This window comes from Branchiostoma belcheri, unplaced genomic scaffold (genome assembly GCF_001625305.1).
Source record: "Branchiostoma belcheri isolate BF01 breed outbred unplaced genomic scaffold, Haploidv18h27 scaffold50, whole genome shotgun sequence".
Taxonomy (NCBI): domain Eukaryota; kingdom Metazoa; phylum Chordata; class Leptocardii; order Amphioxiformes; family Branchiostomatidae; genus Branchiostoma; species Branchiostoma belcheri.
Window position 1 is genome coordinate 474456 of NW_017804132.1, and position 27644 is coordinate 502099.

A 27644-nucleotide genomic window follows, 5' to 3' on the forward strand; every position below is an offset into this window, starting at 1 on the left:
AATATTTTGGTATTGTACCAGTGCATTTCATGTTACATTAAATGTATTTGTCACATCACTAATTGGGTTCAATGTAAAAAAAAAAGAACGTTTGAGAAAAAAAGGGAAATCCTACAGACCCAATTTTTTCCGAACGTAATAAGAAACACAACATAAGTTTTCCTCGGCCTAACAGTCCGTGGCCACTAGTTTTCAGCTGGACACGTGACCAGACCATCTAAAAAAAATTACGGCTCTCAGTGGCCAATATGAGATGTTGTCACATTGGCGCACCAAATCCGTAAGGTGTTTTGGCACCCTGACAGACAGATTAGCCTAAGAGGCTCGGTGGGCGTCACTCCACCGTATAGTTGGGAAGTCGTGTAAAGTGCCTTTCCCAAGGGCACAACGTCGGGCCACGGTGAGTATCGAACCCGGGACCTCTCGGTTCCGAGTCCAACGCTCTAACCGTTGCGCCACCGACGCCACTACCAGACCATCTGAAATCCTCCCGGAATGTGAGGAACGCGGAGACTCCGGGATTGGCTGTCCGCACGCGAGCGGTGCCGGGAATCCACGAGGGGTGACCACGAGCCAAGGCAGGCGGCAACATCACAGGACACAAACTCCACTTATACATCACAGAAGCCGGGCCGACACTACGCTCAAGTCAAGGCGTGAGGATGCTGCCGTCAAACTCTTCACACAGATGCTACGAGAAGATCATCCCCTTCATGACCTTGTCCCTCTCTACAGATCTACAGCTACCGGTCGTTCCCTCAGGAACAAAAACACTATCTCTATCTCCCCCGCCAGAACAAAAAGACTACAGAACTCTTTCCTCCACCAGTCAATCAGACTCTATAACCGGACTGTACAGATAGAGTCTGGCACAAGATAATGGACCTTGTAAATATCTGGGTTGTACACCTACTGTACTGTTTTTATAGGTGTTGTAAATATATAATTTTTTGACATTTTATCTTGCAAATATCAACGCCATTCAGGCAACATTGTATGTCATGTTTGTCTGTTATGTTTGATACCTTAATAAAGAATTGAATTGAATTTACACTCTCGCCTGAGTTCACGTTACTCTTATCTCGCGTAATTTTACGTGACTCTCGGCTATGATTGACGGTTTCGTACATCCAAAATTTGGAATATAGACATATCTATTATGGTGTTGCCATTTACAGGTATATCTTCTCTAGCTTCCTTTTGATGGTAGGGAAGAATGGAATGGCCTTCAGTGCGTTATGCACAATATACACCGTCTCATATTTTTAGACTCTCTAGTGCTATTACTACTACAACTACAACTACTGTTGTTGCTGGACATTACTGCTACTACTACTACTACTACAGCCACTACTACTACTACTACTACTACTACTACTACTACTACTACTACAGCCACTACTACTACTACTACTACTACTACTACTACTACTACTACTACTACAACTACTAAAACTACCACTACTACTACTACTACTACTACTACTACTACTATTATAACTACTACTACTACAGCCACTACTATTATAACTACTACTACTACAGCTACTACTACTACAGCCACTACTATTATAACTACTACTACTACTACTGCCTTTTACATCATATACAATATGATGATTTTTTCCTAAAAAAAAAGCTTCTCCCTCAAAAACTAAAAAAAATGTCATGGCATTATAGTGACACTAATCCGAGATAAGCCATTATTATGTGTATGCAGGTATTTTAATCCGTACATGGTCCCTTTGATGAAGACATTCGATATGCCTTGCTACTACTACATTCTTTACAGCCAGACGGACCCTTCGGCAGAAGATGAAGCAAACAAGAACCAAACCATCATTATAGTTATCGGGTTAAATCAGCCCTGGATTAGGGACTCAGTCACACAAAAACACCCAGTAATCCTACATAATCTCTGACGATGATTACAGCCAGGTAGACTCATAAACAACTAGAAAGACACTCTTTTTATAGTCTTGTTTTTGGGATCTGTCGATTTGGGACGATAAAGGTACGCGTAGATAGTTCTCAGTCGCAAACTGAAGGCATTTTGGAATGTGGAACTCATGCATGTGTCTTGCAAATTCAATCTGTCGTGTTAAGGAGCAGACTACTGTCTTAGGCCTTAGATCCTTGTTGGCCGTTGATTCTGTCACAGCCCCGATATATTAGCCTTCTTGAAAATTCTACATAAAAATCGTACCACCAGCTATAGCTACAAAGAATGTAACCGCGCCGTAACATAACGTAAACCCAGTGTATGTACCTGTTTAACTACACGATTAACTGTTACATTCCTTTTGCTTAAGTCGAATTTAAAAGTTTTTAAAAACGTTTATAACTCCTGGTCTATGACCTACAAGTTACCCAGCCAGGGCAACTGCGGTTCTGACTGCTTTTGTGTGCTCACAACCGCAACTTAAGCTACGGATGATTGCAAATTGAAATAAATAGAGATAAATAGAGGAGATAAAAAGTGTTTAACGGGTGGAAAAGTCGCGGATTGTACCTGGCTCAGTTCCGTTAAGGTGGATCTACCAGGTGTCACCTGTGCACACCTTAAGGTACGGCCTGGACTGTCCGCAGTGGGGTTAAGCCTCGGGCATTCCTGTGTCCCTGTCTCTTAATTAGTGGTAAACACATGGTGTCACATGTGTTAAGTAACTAGCACATGTCTGTACCAAACATATCAACTTTAAAGGCACCCAAAGTGATCTTTAAGGTCATTCTTGTATCTTTTTAATGTAGTAAGTTGAATCAACCCCATCCTAGAGCATACTGGTATCTGTGTGTCAAAAATGTCATTGACGAAAAGCGATGGCTTGTTTTGTATCTTCTGATTATACCTATTTACTGGTGATGCTCACAAATAAAGGGACGTGGCAACTATCTTGTCTTTGCAATATCGGGCAAGCGCTGCCTCCACCCCGCACATCTGTTTCCCGGAAGTTCTGCTGCAGTACCAAGGTCAGCCACCAGGAGGCCCATATTTGACCTTGACCTTTAGCTTCCTATAAAAGACCTACCAACATACCAAATATCATCACAATCCAAAAAGGCGTTCTGAAGTTATGCTGACTACAAATGTGCGGAAACACACACACACACACACACACACACACACACACACACACATACACGCGCCAAAAACAATACCTCCATTTTTCATGGAGGTAAAAAACGCAAACTCAAACATAAGCCGAAGTCTAGACCTCTACCTGGACATCAGCACATCTGTCGTGATGAGACCGACACAGTCTTTTTTTTTATTCCAATATGTAATCACCAGACGTGGTGACGACACACTCAAGTTTTTTCAACTTATATTAATGCCGCCACCAACACAGGGGACAAATACATTTACACCTGAGCTAAGTGAGGAAAGCCGTGTAAAGTGCCTTTCCCAAGGGCACAAGATCGGTGGCATGTCAGGACTCGAACCCGGGACTCTAAGTTCCGAGTCTGCCGCTACGCCACACGACCCCACGGCACAGTCTGATCAAGGAGATGTAACAAATCCGCCACGTGTTCCAACCGCTCAGATTAAGCTCAGTAAAAGAACATAAACTACATTTTAGTGAGACAAGCGGGGATCGAAGGATAAAAACACAGATAAGAGATTCCGCAGTCGTTAGCGAAATCAAATCAAACCCATGCCGGAAGAAAAGGTAATTGAATTTGAAAGTACAACGTCTCTCACTCAAGACACATGTTTATGTACTTTGATAACGCTTCATAAAATGGAGCCGTGCGGATATCTATTTGAGTTTATCTTTTAGCCGAATACAAAACATTTCGCCCAAGACACAAACGTAAGCACTTGAATAAAGTAAAAACAAAATATACGAAACAAGAGTTCCGAGATCTCATGCCTCCATGAAATATGGGCTTGCTTTGTCATATTATGCAAATGATGACCTAATTTGCATAATTAATGCAAAAATTCCATAATTTCTTAAAGGTGAATGATGGCAATTCTATACCTTGTGACATATGTAGGTTACTTAAATGCCAACAACCCTATGCATATATTATGTTAATATAGAGGTAATTTGCATGAGGGTATGTTGAAATGAAATATTGCCAATGGATAGGAGTTTGACACGCAAAATATTGTAAATTGTATTTAGAACACCATAAATTAAAGTAGATTATATTAATTGCCACCTTATTTCCATATTCAATAAAACAAAGCATTTACATAAACTCTACATATTTCATGGAGGTATGAGATCTCCGAATTCTTGTTTTTGTTTTTTTTCCTGTGGTAAAGTACAACATCTAAGCCCTGAACCACTTGCCTGGGTACCATCCGGATTTTCGCTACGCAACGCTCGCGTAGCAAAAATCCGGATGATACGATTTTGTCGAGCGTTGCGTAGCGAAAATCCGGATGGTACGATTTTTTCGAGCGTTGAGTAGCGAAAATCCGGATGGTACGATTTTTTCGAGCGTTGCTACTGAACTACTTGGCAGATGGTAAACTGTAGCCCACTGCTGGTTAGCCCCGGAGTCAACATTGTTTGCGTTGAAAAACGACGCGCTAAGTGGCCGGGTGGCACAAGTATAAATCTTTGGAACCGTGCCATCGGTGCGCCGCCTAGCGGTGCAGTTCCACTGCATTCCATGTGCGAATGTCAATGTAATTTTAACGTGGGAGGGGGGTACACGGATATTTTAGATACTGACATATATTTCTGGCTAACATTTGGACCTAGATGTTACTTTAAAGATTTTTTTTCAAACGTTGCAAGATTCGGGACTCTCTATGTTAAACACATCTAGAATAGCACAATAAGAAACAATACATGGCAAAATGCCAATGTATAAAAACAACAGCAAACTTATCAGTTTCCCGCCACTTTACAGGAAAACCAATCAGGCGTGTCCTTACAATGATTGACACGTAAATGTCACGGCCCAGGGCCTAATCTAATTATAGAGGCCGGCGTCTGAACTGTCTTTTCTTGCTTCCCGCTGCCAGGTTGGTCTTGTGTTCCTGTGACCTGTGCCTAACCCCGAGACTTGTATGTAGGCATGGCGGTGAATCGTGGGTGTAACAGTACACGGCGGGGTGTTGTGATTAATAGTGGATCTACAGAAAACCACCTGGGTCTCCTGTTAATGGTAAGGGACACCAGGTGGCAGCACAAATCCTTAAATCGCAGCAGAACTGCAAATATCTCATTTTAAACCCGTCTTCTTGTATAAGAATTGCGCTACAGGATGCCTACGTGATATCCTGTGCGTGTTAGTTTGCGTTGATACGTCTTGCAACAGAAAACTGTCCAACAACATCAAAAATGGATGATCTTATGGCACAGACGACACTCCACAAATGTCAGCACATGTTGAGCAGAAGCAACAATTCACGACACAAACCATACTGCCATATAGCTAGTACCACCAGATGTGCCGCTTAGTATATACTTTATGGGGGTTAGAATGTACTTCGCAGATTCTAAAGAGATTACGGTCTTGCCCTCCTCTGAGAACTTCGTGCCATCAAAACTGCGCTTTTCTGAGAATAGTCAACAAAAGTTACGTTGTCGGTAAAGAAAGAATTCTATAAAATCATAAAATACCCCCCACCAAAAAAATGAAGCATTTTTCTCCGAAGAAACTACGCTAGAGAAGTGTTTGTATTGAATCCTATGACAAATGAGTACTAACCCTAATATACATAGTAACTTAATCATTTTACGAAAAGATTGCTGTACCATGAAGTAGTCATTACATAAAATGTTAAGTATTTATCCTTCTTCACTGATAATACAAGGGCTAGAGAGAGGGTATAAGAAAGAAAGAAATTTCTCCCCCATAGGGTCCAATGGAATGTCCCTAGCAGGAACGCTTTTGAATGCGAAGAATTTGTAGGTGTGAAGTGGTTAGGGTGGCCTAGCGCCCCTGACCCATATCTACACCTTATCAATAGTCTTAAGGACACAAATAGTTCCTTTTTGTTGATGAACAAACTTCTTTTAAGGCCACGGGAGATGTTTTCGTCCGTCGGGAAGAGATCGAGTTTCTGTTTTTGTCGTTTTCTTTTTTTCTCAAGGTTTCTCTGGACTTTTTTCTCACGCCACCCTGAACTATGGAGAAGTCTAAGGACAGGCGAAGTCGAGCCGTCTGAATCTAAAGGCTAAGAATTGGCCCCCATTTTGGTATTTTACTAGTAGAACTAGTACATACAGATTTATTTTATTATAGGTATTTTACTAGTAGAACTAGTACATACAGATTTATTTTGTTATAGGTATTTTGCCAGTAGAACTAGCTATAGTACATACAAATCTATTTTATTACTAGTATAGTAAAAAAGAGACGTAGCGTTTTATCAATTTCAGGGCGGCAAAACAAGAAAAAATATTCTGGATGAAGAAATCTGTCCGATATTTCACATACATTTTCTGCCTTTTATCAGCACATTTTTGGCTTCATCTCATAGTTGGAGAGATTAGAATAGACCAAGAATAAGCTACGTATCTTTTAGCTTAGCATATGTAGGTTACAGTGTTCGCCTAGCAGGCATGTACAAGATACCACCTGCAGCGTAGCATATCATGGCTAATCCTTGAGAGAAAAACTACCTGGTAAACAATACACTGTGAATGATATTACCTAAACACTTGAGGTTCTTCTTTCACAAAATTGACAAGAAAATCCTCTGCTGATCCTCAGTCTATTGTACATATACTGTCTACCACATAGCTTAGCAACGAAACAACGTCACAACTTTTTTTGAAGTGACAATCTTTTAAATCGTTCCCTTGAGGTTTAATTTTCCTCAGACAATGTGTAGGCAGTTCAAAGGATTACTGGTAAATAGAGGTGATCAACAAATCGCCTTATTGTAGTCCTTGTAATTTAAAATGCGTCCCTAGATGAAGGTAATGTTATTCTTGATTACCGTGTGAAATATCAGAGACAGTCTTACAAGGTGGGTGGGAGGGGGGCAGGGAATTTGGCAGCTTCTCGTATCGTTGGGTAGAATTTTAGATGGCACTTTTAGCCAAGGAAATTCCTAATATATATGATATATAATACATAATATACGCTATCTGTAGATCAAATAAACTCTACAGAACTGATGTACGAGCTGAATTTGTGACTAAAAAATCACAGGCATAACATGACGAAAAATCATACTTATAGTAGTTAACACATTACAATGTTGCACTTACGTGTGCTACAGTATGACATCATCCAAATGTTTACTAAGCACTTAGTAGAAGTACACGAGTACTTGTAAATAGATCCATGTCACAGTCAACTATAGTAAGCCCTCTTTATAATGTGATACCAGTAGCCACAGTGTGTGTGTGTGTGTGTGTACATTGCATCGTATTCCTTGCCCCCCTCCCCCATGCTAGAATGACACCAGCCACACTGTTTCTATTTTTAGAACACTTCAAGGCCGAAGCACAACATGGCGTCACTGTAACACCTGCACTTGGCTGAATGGCAGCTACATGTCAACAAAAAGGACGGCTTTGATGTGAAGGCAGGCTTTTAGAAACAGTGTTTTTCTTCTCGTTAAAGCGATTCAACAACAACGTTCTGTCACAGGTGACTAGATACAGGTGTTCCGTCTGTCCTCGAGGCTTATTTTACAATTTTTGACAAAAATCCTTCCCATTTTACCTCAGAAGTTGCTCTACTTTTGGTCCAACGACTTCTTTGACAAATTTGACATGCTTTTCGGTATGTTTTGTTTGTATTAAAGCTGCTATTTTTAACGCTTTTGTAAGAGCGATGGAAACTGAGGTCACCTTTCAATTATAAACAGATTATGTGAAGATACGACCTGTGCCTCTTGTCTACTCTTCCAGAAGATATCAGTGCACTACTTAATCACTTACTACGAAGAGTTCAGTTGGTAGCTTAACACGGAAAATTCCACAGACAATCAACATTTTCTACACTTTCTAAGTATACACACGATTGTCGAGTACACAAATGATATATTATAAAAGTCATGTGCAGGAATTTGAACTAACGCAGATTCGGATGTGTGATTGTTCATATACAATTTAATGTTTCTTGGTCACTCACAAATCTGTACGAGAAATCTGACTACAAATGTTGACATGATATTATCCAGACATAAATAATTCCGGGTGTGTATGTGTGACGGGCTTCCTAGGGTGTGTATGTGTGGGTGTAAAAATGTTAATGCATTTATTTCAGGTCAAACGTTCATCCAAAGTTACCTGTTTTTTTTCGTCAACTTTGTTTTGTTGTATACCGGTGAGTCTCTTTCTGAACTAAACGGTTGACGAAAAGACGCGAACTGTCAGGGCTCGAAATTAAAGGTGCTCCAGTGGCCACTGACCACTAAACATTAGGCTGGGACAACTGAAACGACACTTTCGGACATTTTTGGGACAATAGAAAAATTATAAGCATCAGAATGTCAGCCCCCCCCCCCTCCTTTTTGTTAATCAGGCACACGTCCCGGCTTTTGGATCCAGAAAAGTCCCCAAAAATTTCCTGTCTACACTGCAATTATAGTGTGCCTGGGAGTGAACATGAGCAACATAAATTTCACTTCAAGTTTATTTAGTCATACAATACTTAAAAAAAAGGTTGGGACAGTTCATCCTAATTTCGGGACAATTGAAATTTACTTTTGGGACAGTGCTGGGACAATAGGAAGAAAAGTTAATTTTGAGGCCCCATAAGTCTGGAACTTTGATCACACTGCCGTGACTCCTGAGTCAAGCCTCCCTCCTAAATACCTTCGCTTGTGTGATTTCCCTGCTTTACACAAAGACGGGGGACGTTCCCCACATTCCACAAATGTTTCGAAGGTGTGAAGCAAGACAATGTATACGTATTTGTTGAGGGATTCGATGTAGTTGAATGGCTTTAAAAACACTAACGAAAGGAACTCTTTGAACTCTGGTTGAAGAAAATTATCTCAATGCCAATGTTGTTCTGGATCTGAATTCCGGTGTAGATTTTATTTCATTTTTGCTAACGGGAACGTAAACTTCTATATAGCGTAAATAATTATCCCATGGATATTCTAAAAGTAAAATGAGTAATGCACATGTCACTATGAAATCTCAACTTGTTTGGTCTGACATATTTCTAAAATAGAAAAGATCCCCATGTTTATGTGTGATTAAAAGATAGTACATAGTTAACGTTAAGAGTCAATAGAACAGCAGATTTATTTTTCTCTTTAGATGGAATTTGTTGGCTTGTAAAATTCCTAATCATGAAAGGGACTGTTTGAGATAAATAGTACAAAAGACTATGGATCTGTGAAGTCCTAACAATAAATGATATTGAAAGACAACAGAGACAACTAACAAAAAAGATTCACAGGCTTATCACTTCCAAATACAATGTGTCCGACTGAAGACGCAGGTGCAAAACGTATGGTCACATATGGCAACAAACATGGCGTCCTCTTAACGAGTATTTCCACCAACACATTACGTAACTGCCACGCGGTTGCTACCCTGAACAGTGTAGAGTCTTCCCCATTGACTTTACATGGCTGTTTTGGGGCACTTTAACTATCATATTTGTCTCTACAACACTGCTTGAAATCTATCTCTAACAATTTTACTACTAAAATCAAAGAACCCACATATTATAGAAAAAGTGGGTAAATTCGTCTTCCATTGCCTAAAAAGAAGAAGTCAAACCCAGTAAAACTAGTACCATGTATGTTGTAGAATATAGTATAATGCTTAACATAGATATAGTCTCACATACCACTGTATTTTCTTTTTTATGATGTTTGTAACTGCAATTAGCCCTCGGGCAAGTATTTGCAATAAACTTTCATAATGAGGTCATAACAGAACGTTACATGATACAATTTGATTGGCACGACTGATAATCTTATTTGACCTTGCCCCCCTCCCCCTTCATGAATTTCACGAAGAATATTATGTCTAATTCATGTTCGTAAAAACGTATATTTCTACCCTCCTCCCCTTGATATAATAATCCGCAGTATCCTAGTGTATATTTATGTCAAATATTGTTCTTGTTAGATCAAAATGGGAAGTGGGGTGTTACTTTTTTATTAGTGTAGCGGCCGCTTGCCTTTCAAATGTATAACGTTACCGGTGTATAACTTTATATATGTTAGAGGCACACGTGCAGGAAATTAACACTACCTACCAGATATTATATATACCTACAAACTAGATAATTTATTACTTGCTCAAGGGAGGAAAACAACATAAAACAGAGCTCGACTCAACAGTATTTCTATCCGTCTCTAATTTATGACCGAGACGTATTATAGGTTTAATGGTTTCAAACTACTTGTGCAAATAAGGCGAAAAGTCATTATACTATCGTCACCCACGGTATAGAACACCACTGACCCTGATTTAAGAAAGGAACAGTGATATCTTGTTTTTTTATAAATCTTAAGACACACCCTTGAACCTAGGGGATTACTCTTTTGTAACGTAAGGACTAATTACTGACCTTTGACCTGAAACGTCACGGTATATAAAGTTTCCATTCAGCCCGTTTCTCGAGTTAAAGTGGGACAGTTCCGAGTCTACAATACCAAGGACATTAGCTTCTAACGAGTCTTATAATACCTAGTTTAACACTCAACAAATAAGAATATCTTATAGCTTTCTTACACGTTAACTTTCCCTTCCTGTGATAACATTTCTAGGACGACAAATTTCTGAAACTTTAGAATACGAGATAGAGAACAGGATTTTTTAATGCCGTAACCTTGGTCTATAGAAAGCCCGTGTTCCCATTAAATGCTCTGATAGGCACGGATAATCCTGGTGTCCTTGTGCTAACTTATTTGGACTTTAAAAGTCACCGCATGAGGCCACATGGGTCATGTACTCTCTGTGTATGCTGGACTCAATTTTACAGACGAGTCTAAATATTTTATGCATATGGGGGTTGGGGATAGAACGCGAAAATAGTGTTCACCTATGTAGTAGGGGAAGGTGTAGGAAGGTATAGGTTTGCATTCTCACACATACAATGTCAATAGGGAAGTTTAGAACTCAGACACCTGATTGGAAATTAGGTACTTTGACACAAAACGCAATCTAATTACAGGTTAAGATACTTATCTTCAATTTTAACCTGTAACCGTTACGACACATCCGTTATAATACTGACACTCGTGACAAAAGGATGTCCATACAAGCAGACGCTACATGCAAAATATAACATAACTGAACGAAATGAAAATAAGAGATAGTAAAGAATAAACCATTATTTAATATTCGGTTAGGAATGAAAGACTTTTTTTCGGTATGCACGTCGGGACACTTACAGGAAGTTAGGTCAATGGTCCCAGTAACGTTTATCCCATTTCCCGAAGCGTATACAATGTCCACCTTTTTGCATGCCCGTAGCCTTATAGGAGCAGTTCTAAAGCACCACTTTGACAGAAATAAAGAGGAATTTACAATATTGAGCAAAACAAGGAATTCACATAATCTAAAATATCTCACAGAAGTATGAAGTCTTCTTCATTCCATGCTGAAATCGTACCGAGCTCTAGCACACGGCCGACACGGCTGTTTTTAGGCAACTAGGTCACAACGATCGTGCCAAGTCAGGTGTTATGTGATTATGAGGGACATGTATAAACAACACACTGCTCTGAACACTCCTGTTTTCTTTTGTGAGATGACCTGTTGTTTACACATTAGTCAGTAGGTTAAAAATCTGAAAATGTGGATCATAAAATAACACGTGAAAGGGAAGCTTATTATAGCTTATATGTTGCCTTTTAAGAAAAAATTATGTCAAATATTTCTCAAGTTACCAATACATTTTTTCAAGAGATACTTCTGAAAGTATGTACTACCTATATTAAAAAGTTAAACCTACGATTTGAAACTACGGTATTCTATATGGTAACATCGCAACAGCATTTTTAAATAAATGCAGGCTACTATTTCAACAAACAACTTTTAACAACATTTAATGTGCTCCATGAACAGGCTTTATTTTCTTTTTCATTTTAGTGGTATCTTTTCTCTTTTCTTGATTTGTTTTGATGAAGTATTAGCGTGAGGGGGCGTGGCGCGTACCCGTAGTGTGTGTGGGCTCTGGAGTCTTTACTGGTATTAAGACTCTTTTTGAAGTGAGAGTGTTCTGTGTTTAAGTAGAGGTTACCGTACTCGCCATCTGAAACCGTTCCGCCAGAATTCCCTTTGTTTACAACCTGGACCGCTCCAGGCTAACTGATTTTAGGGGACGGCTTTGTGCTTTCAGGGGATTTGTTGTCGGATTATTGCGTTTCCAATTTGGCTCACGCAGGTATTCGGGGTATGGAAAACGGCTCGTGTAGCAAGTCGGTCATGCGGGCTCACAGCTTTGTCACTGAAATTGAAGTTAGACTTCAAATAAACAGATACCAGGCATTAGCACAGAATGTAGCGTTCACATTGTCAAAACAAACTGTACGAAAATAATGTTATTAGGATCGTGCGAATCCCCCACAAGTAAACGATATAGGTATGCACTGGATACGGAATAAAGTCCGCTTCAAAACAACATATTTGAAATATTTCAGATAGCTTGTTTCTTGTGGTTAGGGTTGATGACTCAGAATCTGAAGGTTCTGGGTTCTAATCCCTGCCAGTCGTCATTGTTATGTCCTTTGGCACTTAAGGACTATTTCCTCAGTTGACTTATTTGACTCAGGTGTAAATAAGTACGAAGCTTCGGTTAGGGACGTCCCCTCGGATAGGACGTAAAGTCGGAGGTCCCGTGTTTGAGGAAAGACACATCGAGCACGTTAAAGATCCCACCACACTTATCTAAAAGTTCCTTTCCGGTTCAAACCTTACAATCTCAGATTTTTCACATCTGGAAGAGGTGATAGCCACTTATAAAAAATAAACTACAAAACAATCGCTTTACAATTGTATAATAAACAAAATCTTGTGCATAATAAATGAATTTTGTCGTGTATCGGCAGCTTTTTTTTACGACATTAGCGACAAGAAAGCCTTACCCTTTAACATGTATAAGGTCGTCATATCATGCACTAAGTTAAACGTAGTCTCTATAGTAGACATTTTTCCTTGCCATCAGCTATTTTCTGATAGTATACCAGTTATAACTAGTATGTGCATCGATAAAAAATAAACTTAACTAATAATTTATCACTTAAATGGATCTACGTATACGTCAAAAGGAGACAAAACATACGTCAAAAGGAGACGTAGTCTCTACCAGGCTTCGGGAGGCGGCTGCAGCTGGAAAGAGTAGAAGTCGGCCAAATACATGTAGAGAGATAACATGCCAGGGAAGTTGGTCCGCTAGACTAGAGAGTACAGTTTGCCGCGGTACTCTCTAGCGGTCCAACTCCCCTGACATGTTATCTCTCTACTTGGCCGACTTCTACTCTTTCCAACCGCCTCCGGAAGCCTAGTACAAAACCATAGACACATTGCCCTATTTTCCATACCCCATTCCCTTTGTTTCTAGCCCGATCTATGATCTACTGGTCGCTTGTTTCCTTGGTTCAGAAGTTCTGGCACCTTGTCCTAATGCCCGGCTTAGACATAGGGGTCCCCGCAGACCTATTACAATGATGTAACATAAACACGGCGATGTGCAGACGCCAGCGTGGCGGAGTTACCCGTGTGTACGGGGACTGTACCTGTCAAAACCGGCGGGACAGATCCACGCGTGCGAACCCCTGTCACACATACTCTCCAAGCAGAGGTTTGGGCTTTATAATATTAGTGTGCTTTTAGGCTTTTTCATCGGGGTTTCTTTTTAGCATTGGTGGGGAAATAATAGCCTCCACCAGGCCTTTCTACGGGAATACGGATCGTAGAATTCGGCAAAAAAGAGAATCAAATGGCCAAGGGAGTCCGGCCGCGGGGAGTTTCTTTCAGTCAAACCCCAAGGCGGCCAAACTCCCCCGGCAAATATTCTCCTATATATAGCACAGTAGTAAGTCTGGTAGAGACTAGAGAAATAATAAGCTATTCCAGTGCAAAAAAGTAACCCCGATAAAAAAAGCCTAACAACACGCCAAAAATAAGCGCAAACCTCTGCTTGGAGAGTTGTCACACACACACAGCTGAATATAAATTAACCTCCCCAACACTGACGAACCCCCAACAACCATAGTTAAGAGAAGGTTGGGGAAAAGTCGGCTGTGGTTTGCTGGTGTTCGGCTTCTGTTTGCCTGTGCTAGCCGAATGTTTATAAAATGTGTAAAACATTCGGGAGCTTCGGTTATGGTTGGATTGTGTCTGGCTCGTGCTCGGGAGTAGGTCAGCAGCGTTTGGTGCGTTTTTGGGGGTCAAATTTGACTCCAATTCAACTTGAATTCGATTCAATTTGTAGGCTTTAGGCGTACGTGGTCTAAATCTGAATCTTTGTAAGATTTAGGCGTCCGTGGCCTATATCTGAACAGACTGCTCCCGAACTTCAGCCAACCTTGGCTGAGGAAGGTTTAGAATTTGTGACAAAGGCTTGAACTTCGATAGTTGAATCATCTGCTTTCTGACTCAGCGAATGTGATGACAACAGCGCTAGCCCAAAGAGAAGCTTTTCAACCTCCAGGAATGTAGCTCTTTCACTAACAGACACCTCAAAACATATCTAAGAGGTCAAACAACTAAAAGGATCCTTGGGTTGTTAAGGGCGGTATGTTCGTAACGTAGTTTTAAGTGAAGATGGGCCTATCTTATTCCGAATCTGTCATTGTTGATGGAAACTCCATACGTTAGTGACAACCTTAAGAGAGTGTGTACAAAAGGTTTCCCTTATCTCTAAGCGTTACATAGCTGTCCGGAGCTTTGGTTAAGTGGGGCACTTTCACCAACGTAAACATCGGCAGACGCGACCCTCACTTCTTACTGTCACGCGGAGGGATATATGTAAACAACGCGTGATCTCACCTGTGCCCCCCTCCCCACCACAAATTCTTGTTTTTGCTATACTTCTAGTTCCTTCCACTTGTTGCTTCCAGTTTCTAGTGTCAAATCCCTAAATGCATTTCTATATAAGTCAGTTAAATCTAATCTAGTTGTAGATCGTCATGCAATTTTGATATCAAGGATCTTAAAGTAGGCTGTGGCAGAACCAACCCTATGCACTGATGATCTATTAAAGACATCCGTTTTTCCATTGTACTATACTGATGCAAGGTTATCCCTAAAATGCCCTCACTTTGCGATTGTTCGACGATCTTGCGACGATCGTACGATGAATATAGACAGTATCAAATGAAATACCTTTATTGTACTCGTACATTCATGCCACGACGGGCTAGGTACAGGTCAAGACTTAACAGGCACATAACAAACGGGTGTAGAAAACATACATAAGGAACATACAAGGGGCACTATACTAGGCTAATACTAAGACAGAGTGTTCAACTTCTTCTCGCTTTTTTGTACAATGGAAAATGTGGGAACAGATCATGGTTGTGATACAGGGTAACTGGGCCCTAACAGGGAAAGTATGGCTACCATCCATGTGTCTAGCACAAAACAAGATGACAGAAAACCTGGCAGATGCTAGTCTTCAGCAGTCGTGAGTCAGACCGCCTTATCATGTAGTACACAAACACGAACCTACAAATCTGTACCGTACGGACTATAAAAACTCTCAAACAACGCCAACTCAACTTTTGTAACCCGAAAATTTAACGGGTGAAAATATTTGCACAACCCTTTAGCATTGGTAGAACCAAGGACATTATACATACCAACCGGACAGGTAGCTAAACGTGTCTGATTTGACAAGAATAACCTGTGCTCTCAAATGATGACAAAAACATGAATGGAGAGAACAAAAACGTTATTTTAAACTTCAAGTACATGTAATCTCCAAGCTGATCTTTACCTTACAAGACGGTATCAAATTGGAAAGACAGCATGAAATTTGAAAGACAGTATCAAATTGGAAAGACGGTATCAAATTGGAAAGACGGTATCAAATTGGAAAGACGGTATCAAATTGGAAAGACGGTATCAAATTGGAAAGACGGTATCAAATTGGAAAGACGGTATCAAATTGGAACAACGGTATCAAATTGGAAAGACGGTATCAAATTGCCAGGGCAATATTATTTTGCTACGCGTTTGGCTAAAAAAAAGATTCCAGCATAAAAAAAAGAAGGCCCGACAAAACCCTAAACCTCTGCTTGGAGAGTAACAAACTAATGAAGTTCTTTAGTGACTTGTAGAAAAGTAGGAACGGTCCTTAGGGAGATGTTTGTGTTGTGCTGTGTGTTGCCATAGTTACGTGCATCATTAATTCTACCCGCACCAATGAGCGCACGTCCTTTGGGAGGCTGTCCGTCTGGGAACCTACCAATGAAAAGCCGAGGAGGGGGAGGTTTTTTTCCAATTGAGAAAACATATGGCGACAAGGGGTTAAAGATAGTTGACAATACTAGTGATGAAAAGAAGGTATTGTGTCATATGTACTTTTTCATTCATCATCAAACCGGAAGAAAAATGATAATATAAAAGTAGCACCGCCGATATTGTTGCTACAGACGGCTGCCTCTCACTTAATGTGACCTTAAGGTTGACAGGCTCTTTTGGCAGGCTTTTCAGTAAGTCAAGTTCACAATGAGACCTCATTATGCAACTTAAAGGCACCCAAAGAGATTTCTGAAAAGTAAAACGAGATTTTTAGTCAATTCACAGGTCACATTTTAATGTAGTAAGTTGGTTCAACCCTATGCAACAGCATATCTTTGCAAGTCTGAGGCAAAAATTCTACGTTGCTGATAGCAAACGGTTGTTTGTTTTTATCGTGGGCTGGTTCTAGGAATTTGTTGGTAATACAAAGAAATGAAGTGTAGCTTGCTTCTGTTCTGTTTTAAACGCTTCAAGGATACATTGATAGCGAAATGTGCTAAGAAATGGCAGTAAATGTCAATATCAGACAGATTCCCTAATCCAGAATATTCTTTTTTCGTTCGGCCAATCTGAAATTTTATTTGATGCCTTTAAACAAGTCCCAAACTACTAGTAAACCGTAACACGTTCAAAAAACAAAATCCAGTCGCTGAGTTAGCCTCGGATATAATTTTACTAATGAAGTAATCTCTTCACCGCCCTCAAATGCGCCTGTATTCCCAGGCTAACTAATACCATTCTCCCCCTTATTTCTATTCCAATGAGTATCTTCCGATATTTTCCATAAGCTTAGACTTACACATATTTAAAAACAGCTTTATTCATAGCCTTAGAGACACAACAAAACACCTTACAAATCTAACGTTAGATTAGGGGCTACTTGTGACGGCAAATTCTCCTATAGAGGATTACAAAACATTGTATGTTTGTGAAACGCTACACGGTTTCGCCCCCCTTGAAGGCAAATATACTAAAAGCGAACATTTAAAAGATTTGTATGGTGCGTACTTCGGGAGTATCGTATGTCGGTAGTTCACTATGGTTTATCCTTGTTATTGTCGACTGGTTGCCGTTACCTTTTACTGATCAAACAACAGTTTAGGATAAAAGAAATACAATTTAATCTGAGTTGATACTACTTAGGAGGATTTGGGAATAACTTTAGAGCAATATCTTATTGCAGACATACTCTGTACATTGTGGCCGCTATCAAAATTGTATAGCTAAGGATCTATGTGTAGATAGTAATAGATGAATGGAACTAGCTTTTAGTTTTATGCAAGGCTTTACGTAATTAATTGTGTCTGTTACAATTATAGTGCAATAAACTTTAATTTGCTATATAATTTTTAATTAACTTTAAAGATGCCTACACAATGTACACGTTTTATTTAAGGCAAGGATTTGTATTTTAGGGTGGTATATCAATAATATTCTGGATATGAGGAAATATGTCTGATATTAACATTTACTGTCATGTCTTAGCACATTTTCGTCATTATTTTATACGCATTTCAAATATATATATAGCCAAGAAACCAGTTATGTATATGTAAGGCATCTCTTGATTTTTGGGTACCACCCATAAATAGATAGAACCAGCCTACGTCACAAAACAAGCAAACGTTTTGACTTTTATTTACTTCATTCGGATCCACATTTACCTTTAGATCTGCACTGTATCTTAGCTATCTCACAGATATCAGTGTGCTATGGGATATGATTGATTGAAGTTACTACATTAAAAGAATCCCCCGGAAATCGACTTTGAAAATACGATCCAGTTTTTCCTGCATGAAATCCCTGACTGTGCCTTTAACATTGTTGCTTTGTAGTCAAGGAAGTATCAACGAGAGATATTTACGTATTACGTAACCGCGGGGTTGGTAATGTTCTTGGAAATGGAGTTCCTTTCACTTGAGTACTTCCGAGCTCTCTCAAAATAAATACCAAAACAAACAAGAGGACGCATTTCTGCAACACTTTCTGAACCACAAGTGGACCGCAGCCTCGCGAGTTTTGATATCAAGTATCGCGAGAACAAAAACAACGCGGCTACGGAAGGTTAGATTTCTTTGCAAGCAGAGTTTTGCACTTGCATTTTTTGCAGTGGTGTTTTTAGACACTTTATAACACTTTTTTTACTAGTACCTTTTTTAATGGTAACTTTTTAGCAAATGGTTACAGCCTGGCTAATCCGATACTGTTTTTGCAGCCAGTATAAGATCTGCTTGGAGATTAGTGTTAGGCACTACCCCGTGACCAAAAAACAAGACAGATACTACATTAAAAGAACGAAAGAAAACTCGACAAAATAATGGAGTCTCACTAATACCACTGATCCTATATAACGACAATCCGTAATGATCTGATGGACTATAAAATCTGTTTTAAACCTAAATAAAGAGAATTAATTGAGTATCAAGGTTCGGTTCCGGGTTTGTGGCCGTCTCTCAGTCAACTCGGTCCCGTATCTCCTCTTGGAAATCTATTTTGTACACAGAGTCAGACATACCTGTGAATTTTTGTCCCTCTTTTTGAAAGCGTTTTTCAGTGGTGAGTAACCCACACTGAAAGGCGCTACCCGTGGTTCCTAGGAAGGTAATGGGCCATTTTTTCTTCTTCCGTTGCCATGGTAACGGCATTGATGGACAAAAATGGCCATAAATTGTCGTACAGGGAGTGGGGAGGGGGTGTCCCTATAGGGAAGATAATGTAGGAAGAAATCGACGCAGACAATACTTAGCTTCGGGGGTTCAAAAATGGCTCCCTGGCACACCGAATGTGTCGCGCGTTATCATCGTGTCAAAGCATGGCATTCGCCCTAGGCAAGACGGAAAACATGTCTTTATGCGAGAGGTAGGTGTCACTTAACTTATTGTTTGGTCGGGGCACGTAGCGAGGCTCCGACACACGAACGCAGTCCTCCCCGTGTCACAACAATGTGGTCACGGTAAATACTTAGAACCTACCCGGGTACCCCGGCTATACAACCCGCTAAGCCATACGCACGTCCCCGACAAAAAGGACAACAAAAAGAGGGTCGAAAACACCCAAATAGTCGGACCAGTACTCACATGTACAGCAGCATAGTTTAGCCCAAGCACAGGCATTCCTGTTGGGTCAACACAATTGAGACGTACCGCGGTTTAAAAACCCGTCTTCAGGCACTAAACTTAGCACGGTAGGCTGGTGGTTCACACTTCAGTCTCTCGGTCTACAGAGGAAGACTTTTACAAGAACTGACAAGTAAAATTCTGGGTATTTACTCCAGACTAAACCGTCTATTAAGACAAGCGCCGGGGACGAACAAAGAACGACAAGACAGTTCCTGACAGCTGTCGTCCCCCCTCCCCAATTCTACTGATTACATGTTGTCAGTTCTTTAATAGTTAAACCTCTTGCCCCCAAAATTTGACGTTTCTGATACATTTTTTTCAACAGTCGTAACTGTTGATTTGTTTCGTAAAGGTCTAAGAAAAGACATTTAAGAAGAAAGCGTCGAACTCGAAGTCTCCTTAAGCACGACGACACAGAGCAGGCGACCTGACGAATTTACGACCCGGTGCTAATGGCAGAGCTTTGCGGCTGCCAAAATGAGATTTCCGTGTATTTTTGCCGCGGCTTGAAACTATCCAGAACTCCAGTGGGGTCATGTAAAAAAAAGAGGGTGCTAAAATATGGGCAGGAGGTCGTCTGTACATGATTTATATGACAACAGCTGAGTTCTGGCACCCTCGGATATAAAACATGGCATGTACAACTGTCGGACCTACAGGCATAAAAACCACTGTTAAGTATACGGCTTCTATGTACTTCTAATCTATTTCTTTTTATAAAACATAAGATCAATTTTGTGTCGTTCAGACAGTGATTTTGTAAGGCCCGTGTTGTATGGTATTGTGGGAGGAGGTCCTACTAGTGACTCTAAAACTCTAGGCGGGCCGCCTTGCCTAGCGTTGGTGCGTATCCTTGTATGGGTCTAGTATCCCGGTAATGAGAAGAATGACTTCTTCCATACGCTGGCTGTGACATACCCTGTCCCCTGAGACAAGTCCACAAGGTTGCGAACGTTAACACGCTTGGCAGCGACCCAAGCCACCCTTGTCGCGGGCCTGCCCACAGACCCACACCGATAAACACATTTAGCACAAGCGGGGTATCTTTAGCTACGAGGCACATGTATACAAAACAAGTCCTTACCTTCATGTTTCTATGGAATATCCACACGTATTGGTGTGACCCCCGGATACGACGCACACTCGGTTCGTGTTTAGGCGAGTACAGGACAAGTAAATCCAGTTCTGCTCTGCTCTTGTGTACGGGATCCCGTTTTTTTACACGCTGTGACTCGGACTGTGCCGTGTGGTGGCGTTTATAAATCACCGCCCTATGAAGGGCGCAAGCGGCGCGCGCCGCGCTCTGATTGGTCCGCGCGGGTTCATGTCATTAGTTCCGCCAGAGGTGTGTCCAGTAATGACCCTTGTGGAGGCGTGGCGGGTATTTTTAAACTTCCGGTATTTCCCCTTCTTGACTGAACCCCCCACACGTGACATACCAAACGTCAACTTCTCTTCCACCCCACCTGCCATTTCTGAGCGCTCTTACTCACATCCTTTCTTTTATACTTTGATTTATTTGCAACAAGCAAATCGCCTTTCATTGTTTAGCGGCACACATGAAACTGTAGCACTACTATTGGTTGTACGTGAGCTTCACATAACCTATACGGCTTGCACTCTACAATCACAGGTTAGGCTTCGGCTTATTCTTGACGTCTTTAAATGCCTTTTTATCGGCATTTCCTTTTGTGATGGTATCATTTTTACGAGTGGCAAAAGGTAACTGCCTGGCAAATTGATACTGCCTGGCCAATTTGCCACTGCAAATAAAATATATGCCTAGAGATAACACGGCTATTAGTTCATGACAGAAGTTTATAGTACGTTGCTATCTTGAGCACTACGGATTTTTCAAAACGGAATTCTAACTAGACAACTTACAAAAGTAATTGTAACCTCTAGCCTCTTTTCAACGCCAAGCTTGTTATCTTTAGACGGCGTGTTGAACTCTGAACCGATACCTGATGAGTTGGGCAGGTGTGTGACCCATGATATAGCACAGTAGTCACCCTCTCACTATAGTTATTTCTAGGCCACATTGATGTAATTTTATGGATGGCACCACGCGCATATTGATTTTCACCTATTCTAAAATATCACCTACAATAAGACTCTTGTCTGGGTGCCATCCTCTTTAGCCAACGGTAGTTAGCGACAGTAGGGAGTCGGCAGTAACTACGGAGGATGGTACACGGACTACCGAAGCTCCACAGAACTCTAGAACTCAGTACAGTGCCGACTCATAAATGTCGCAATAGGCCAGCATGTGTCGGCGTGTCGTAAAAATCGCTTTGTACTACTGCAAATTCGCAATAGGCAGAGTGCTCGCCTCGGAACCAAGAGGTCCTGGGTTCGAGTCCTGACATGCCACCCATCTTGTGCCCTTGGGAAAGACGCGACTTTCTTCACTTAACTCAGGTAAAAATGAGTATTGTATTGTCCCCTGTTGGTGGCGGCATTAATATAAGTTGAAAAAACTTTAGTGCGCGTCTTGTAATTACATGTTGGAATATAAAAAAATCGCAATACCAGCTTTGTATTTTTGTGGTTAAGCATCAATTTTGGCTGATTATTTTTTTTGTTCACCCTCTCACATTAGTTTCGGGGTCTTCAGATGATGTAATCCATAAAATGAAGCCAGTGTGGCCTTACTAGACGTGTGTGAAGGTATATCGGATATCTAATACGGCTTACACTAGCAGAGTTAACGAGGTTAGATGACTATGTGATGACAGCGCTTTTCATTCGCTCAACCGCTAACTAGTCCCATAAGAAATACGCCTCAATTCTCTAGTCTCCATGGCATGCCAAAAACTGGGGGTTTGGGGGTCTTCATGGTCTTTGGGAGCTTTTATGTGCTATTTTCTGATTGCATGTAGACAACATAGCCGGTCTGGTTGAATTACCCCCGTGTTTAGAACTAGGCTAATCAGAAAACAGCCGAAGACCACCAAACCCCCAGTTCTATAAGCCTACTGCGGAGGCTAGCAATTCTCCTCCATGTAAAAATTCTGGGGGAGCATTTGGCTTCAATATCACTTCACAGTTACCCGCGCGACATTTTTGTTTTGACTTTATTTGGATTTATTAAATCTTATATCCGCTCCTTGGGCGCAAATTTGATCCCGAAAGATTTGAAGGGATTTGAAAATTCCGTGAAATGGTTTGAGTCACGCTATGGTTGATGTTTAAAGCCGCTGGCCTCGCGGAAATTTAGACCTCATCAAAAGAGAGTTTTTTTTACGACCTGATCGGAAGTGATAAGCGGAGTGGAGGCATGACTCGGCTCACCCTCGGCTTTCTCCGGGAAACATTCCGACAATTCCTTTTGGTATGAACCCACGAAGGAAACAACCAAGCGTTTTTCTCTCGGGTAAGTACCTCAACGACAAGGGTCGTGGCACAGAAAGGAAATATTGACACAGAGTCTTGTCTTAGCCTGGGTACCAGGTATTTATCTAGCGAAGTGGCTACTAGCACCTAACCCCTAGCAGGCAGCCCAGGTTGCCGAGAGAAAAAAATAGACGAAATTGGCCAAATGGATAATTAATATTAGTGGGGTCCTGTGGCGTGACGGCAGAGTGTTCGACTCAGAACCAAGAGGTTCCGAGTTCGAGCCTTGGGAAAGGACTTTACACGACTTTCCTCACTTACATGTAACTCAAGTGAAAATGAGTATTGTTTTGTCCTGTATTTGTCCTCTGCGTTGGTGGCGGCATAAATTAAGTTTGATAACTTGAGTGTGCCGTTACCATATCTAGTCATGAAATTTTGGAAAATAAGAAAATAAAAATACTAGATTCAATGGTATGCCAGCGAAGTTAGCCCGCAAGCTGAGAAGCTAGCCTGGTTACAGCCCCTGCCACACTGACTCACAACCTTCCCCCGAACACCACCTGATGGATGAAGATCGGGAGCAGTTTGATCAGATTTTGACCACGCCTGCATTTCAATACGAGTTGAATCGAATTTCAGTAAAATTTGAGTCAAAGTTAACAGTGAACCAAGCCCCGACCTACTCCCGAATATTAGCCAAACACCAGCCAAACCCGTCGCCGGCCCAATTGCCCGTCCATACCCGCATTCAACACTTAAAAACATTCGGCACAACATTTTGTTCGTTGTGCCATGATTTTAGATCTTGCATTATATTCTAAATGAAGTCAAAGTCACCAATATTTTGGTCACTGTATGCCCATTTAGTCATCACCAAATGGAAAGGGGGTCTGGCTCTAAAAAGTTGTTGAGAAAAATTTTCAGCAAAAAATGTTAACCATGACATGGTTTTAAGAATATTTTGATCGCTGGAATCTCTCATACTAGTGATACCAGAACGCTGGAGAACAATTTCGTAGCCTATCAAAGCAGTCTACATGTTAATCCATTCTGTAAGCCCAATTCAGACGGTCACGGCCGGTTATACAATAATGCCAAGGGTACAAGTCTTTATAGAATAATCCACGGAATATCTACTTTCAGTCGGGGGTTCTGATTGGTGGGATGAGACATGCTGGTATCCAGGTTTAGTGTCTTCTATTATACGAAGGAAGAAGGTTCGACAGAGAGAGAAAAAGAGGAGGGGGGGGGAGAGACAGAAAGAGAGAAAAAGTGAGAAAGAGACAGAGAAAGAGGGAAAGAGAGAGAGAAACAGACTAGGAACAAGCATTGTCGTTTCCTTAGTGTAGTGAATGATTGAATGGATTGATGGATGGATGGATAGATGGGTGGATGGATGGATGGATAGATGGGTGGATGGATGGATGGATGGATGGATGGATGGATGGATGGATGGATAGATGAATGGGTGGATAGATGGATAGATGGATAGATGGATGGATGGGTGGATGGATGGATGGATGGAAAAGAACGAACTAAGGAATGACTCAATGATATTTTAGCAACCTTCTGCCATGTACAAATAGTATGTGACAATCAAGAATGTGGCACAGAATTCCTTTACGCCGCACCTGTTTTTAAGAAAGGTGAAGGAGAGTGAATGTCAATCTTAACGTATCCCCAAGTCTCAAGAAACCTGCTTGACTGCCAGCTTCCTTGACTACCACCTTGACTTTTTCTTCAATTGGCTCAGCACTTTCTTACGGTAGTGCTTCGGGCAAAGGGTGAAAAGTTTATCAAAATACACAAGATCTACCCAAGACATTTTCCACTAATCTATATAAACAACTAAGTCAGTCTGTGTTCTTAACTCGGATGTGAGTGCGTTACTGGTTTTCTTCAGTTCACCAGGACAGGTTGTAGTTACTTCTATATGCATGGGCAGTTCAATTTATTCTTTCAAGATCACTAGGTTGCTCCTTCAACTTCCAAAAGAGCAAGTTCCGTATGGCCTAGCATATACGTAATTTGTAAACATAACGACGAGTTGTGAGTTGTTAACTTGTCACATCCAGCAGTCATACGTGCACAAGACAAGCGTTTGGGTGTCGTCAAGTCTGCGGTGGAGGTTTTTAACTCACGGTGCCTTGGGGCGTCGGATACGTGTTTGTTGAGTGTCAAAATTGCCTCGAAACTTCCCAAAAAGCGCACAGAAATTCCTGCATTTTATATGGAATCGCGAGTCTTAAAAACGTACCCAAGTCAATGCATAAAATTAACTCTCTTTTAGGTAGAATTTGTCTCAGAAAATGCATGAAAAAAACATTTTTATCTGGTTTTGGATACCTCCGAGGTATTTCTGTTTGTTTTGTGACCTTCACTCGAGTGTTCCAGGGGAAATAAGCCGCGTGGTTCGCATGTGTCTAACTACATCACCGATCACTAACGGCTCACTTGAGACTTTCCTTCAGGGAAAAAGGAAACACAGTAAAATCTGACGTGAGACACATGTTGGAGATCTAACTCTGCAATACATAGACATGGTAGATACGAATTGAAGTGGAATTTGAGTCAGATTTGACCCCCAAAAACAACTGCATATGTATCTGTATAGCCGGTATAACCGCCCTTCGACGTTATAAAACATTCCAAGTGTACAGCCGAACAAGAACCATGGTTTGGAGAGATCGGCAGTGTTCGGAAGGCCATAATCGTGTGATTACGAACCGAACATCTTGATAGTGTAACGTCTGTCAGATAACATCATATTAACCCATTAACAGACGGTTTAGATAAGAGAGAACAACTTCATTGTATCCACAGCATTTACCGACGCCACTTTGTCACATGGTGGTTTTATCATAGCCTCTACCAGGCTTGTGGAGGCGGCTGGAAAGAGTAGAAATCGGCCAAAATAGAAAGATAAGCATGCCAAGGGAGTTTGTCCGTTGAGAGAACAGTTTGGGGTGCGGCGAACTGTTCTCTCAACGGCCAAACTCCCTTGTCATGCTTATCTCTCTATTTTGGCCGATTTCTACTCTTTCCAGCCGCCTCCTCAAGCCTGGTAGAGGCTAGTTTTATCACACAATCAAACGAAAAATGTGTATTAAAAACATTTGATATCTTAATGATTAAAACTAGATTTTAAAGGCATCCAATACAATTTTAGGTTGGTAATACAAAAAAAAATATTCTGGATGAGCACAGCTGTCTGATAATGATATTAACTGCCATTTCCAAGCACATTTTTATCATTATTTCATTTCAAATAGCCCCAACACAACGTACGTAAAGAATCCATTTATATTTTGGTACTAGAATCAGTACTTGTTGTCAGTGACAACGCATTTTCCTTCACATATATGAACTATGCTATAGGATAGAAATGGATGAAGAAGGTATTAAAAGTAAGTATAGGATAGGTTTAATTCAAGTTACTATATTTAAGAAAAAAAAGAAAATTGCCTTAAATCGCCTTTGAAAACGTATTTTATAAATGTAATGTCTTAAAATCTAGACGTAGATGGCTTGAGAAATGATCGATTTCATTGACTAGACATGGTGACGGCACACTCATGGTTTATCAATTTATTTTATGCCGCCACCAACCCAGAGGACCTGACAAATACAGGACAGGACAATACTCATTTTCACTTGAGTTAAGTGAGGAAAGTCGTGTGAAGTGCCTTACCAAGGGCACAAGATCGGTGGCATGTCAGGACTCGAACCCTGGACCTTTTGGTTCCGAGTCGAGCACTCTGCCGTTACGCCACATGACCCCCCGACAAGAAATGATTTGTTGTCAGATGTAGAATGACTGACAGGCCAGACAGACAAATCTGGACATGTGGGAACACTGGAAGAAAAGAGTACTTACCTAGTTTGAGTCATTATCGTTTCCCATACGGGATAATTACACAGACGTTTGACAGGCGATTTCAAAAGGTCCCAAAGGGCTTACCGGTAGTTTGTACTTATATGGAAATGAGATAAACGCTAGTTGTCATCTATTCAGGTATGAATAAGGGCTCTCTTGGGGGGTTTCTTAATCCTATAAAGTAAACTGTGACCGATTGGGCACTTCTATGTGAAAATGAGCAACTGTCGTCCACTTGTCAGCTTGTAAAGACGTTATAGAAAATTTTACATGCAAATTTTCTTTCTTTCTCACGGTGGCACTTCAGATTTCTTTGTTGCATCTTCTTTGAGTTTATGTCAATTTTACGGAAACGTTTTGTCGAAATTTTTTCAAGGTAATCTACAAAAATACCTTGTTAATAGCAATGCATACAAATAAGGATATGGTCGTGACACTGGGTTCTTTTTTGAGACGGAAGTATCATTACTTAACAGTTGTTATCTTAACTGTTCCGGAATGAATTAAGATCAGAATAAAATCCCCAGCAGGCTGACAACTGAACAAAGTCAAGTACAGGATATACATACCTTTTCGTCATCCTTGATAACATTGCGATGCGATGAAAAACATGGTCCCTTGGTATATATGATTCATATGCTGTAAGCCATGTTGGATTTGACCGCATCGATACGCAAAATTATGACCTTATATGGTCTTTGGTTCCTAAAATGCGTTTGGACTTAATCTCTATAAATCCTTAAATACCAAAGTTACGATCTATTACGTCCAGGGAATTCAAAGTCATGATTTTAGTATCTCGGTACTTCCGGTCATCAGCTGATATTGCCCCTGCAGTACCCATAATCCTCTGATTCTCACCACCAATCATGACTTGTAAGGCCACATCCTCTGAAGACCCCCCAAACTAGTGCGCGCGGGTGAATAAAAAGATCCCGGCCA

The 27644-nt window shown here is 40.9% G+C and overlaps 1 protein-coding gene across 1 annotated transcript in view; it reads right to left on the minus strand.

Annotated features, from left to right (window-relative positions):
- Nucleotides 1-20725, minus strand: part of LOC109480374 (brain-derived neurotrophic factor-like) — a 42376-nt gene extending 21651 nt beyond the window's left edge. Inside the window, exon 1 of the mRNA XM_019782566.1 lies at nt 20571-20725. Coding sequence (XP_019638125.1) covers nt 20571-20576 — 6 coding nt within the window. The 5' untranslated portion in view covers nt 20577-20725. The remainder of the gene's footprint in view (nt 1-20570) is intronic.
- Nucleotides 20726-27644: the final 6919 nt, after the last annotated feature.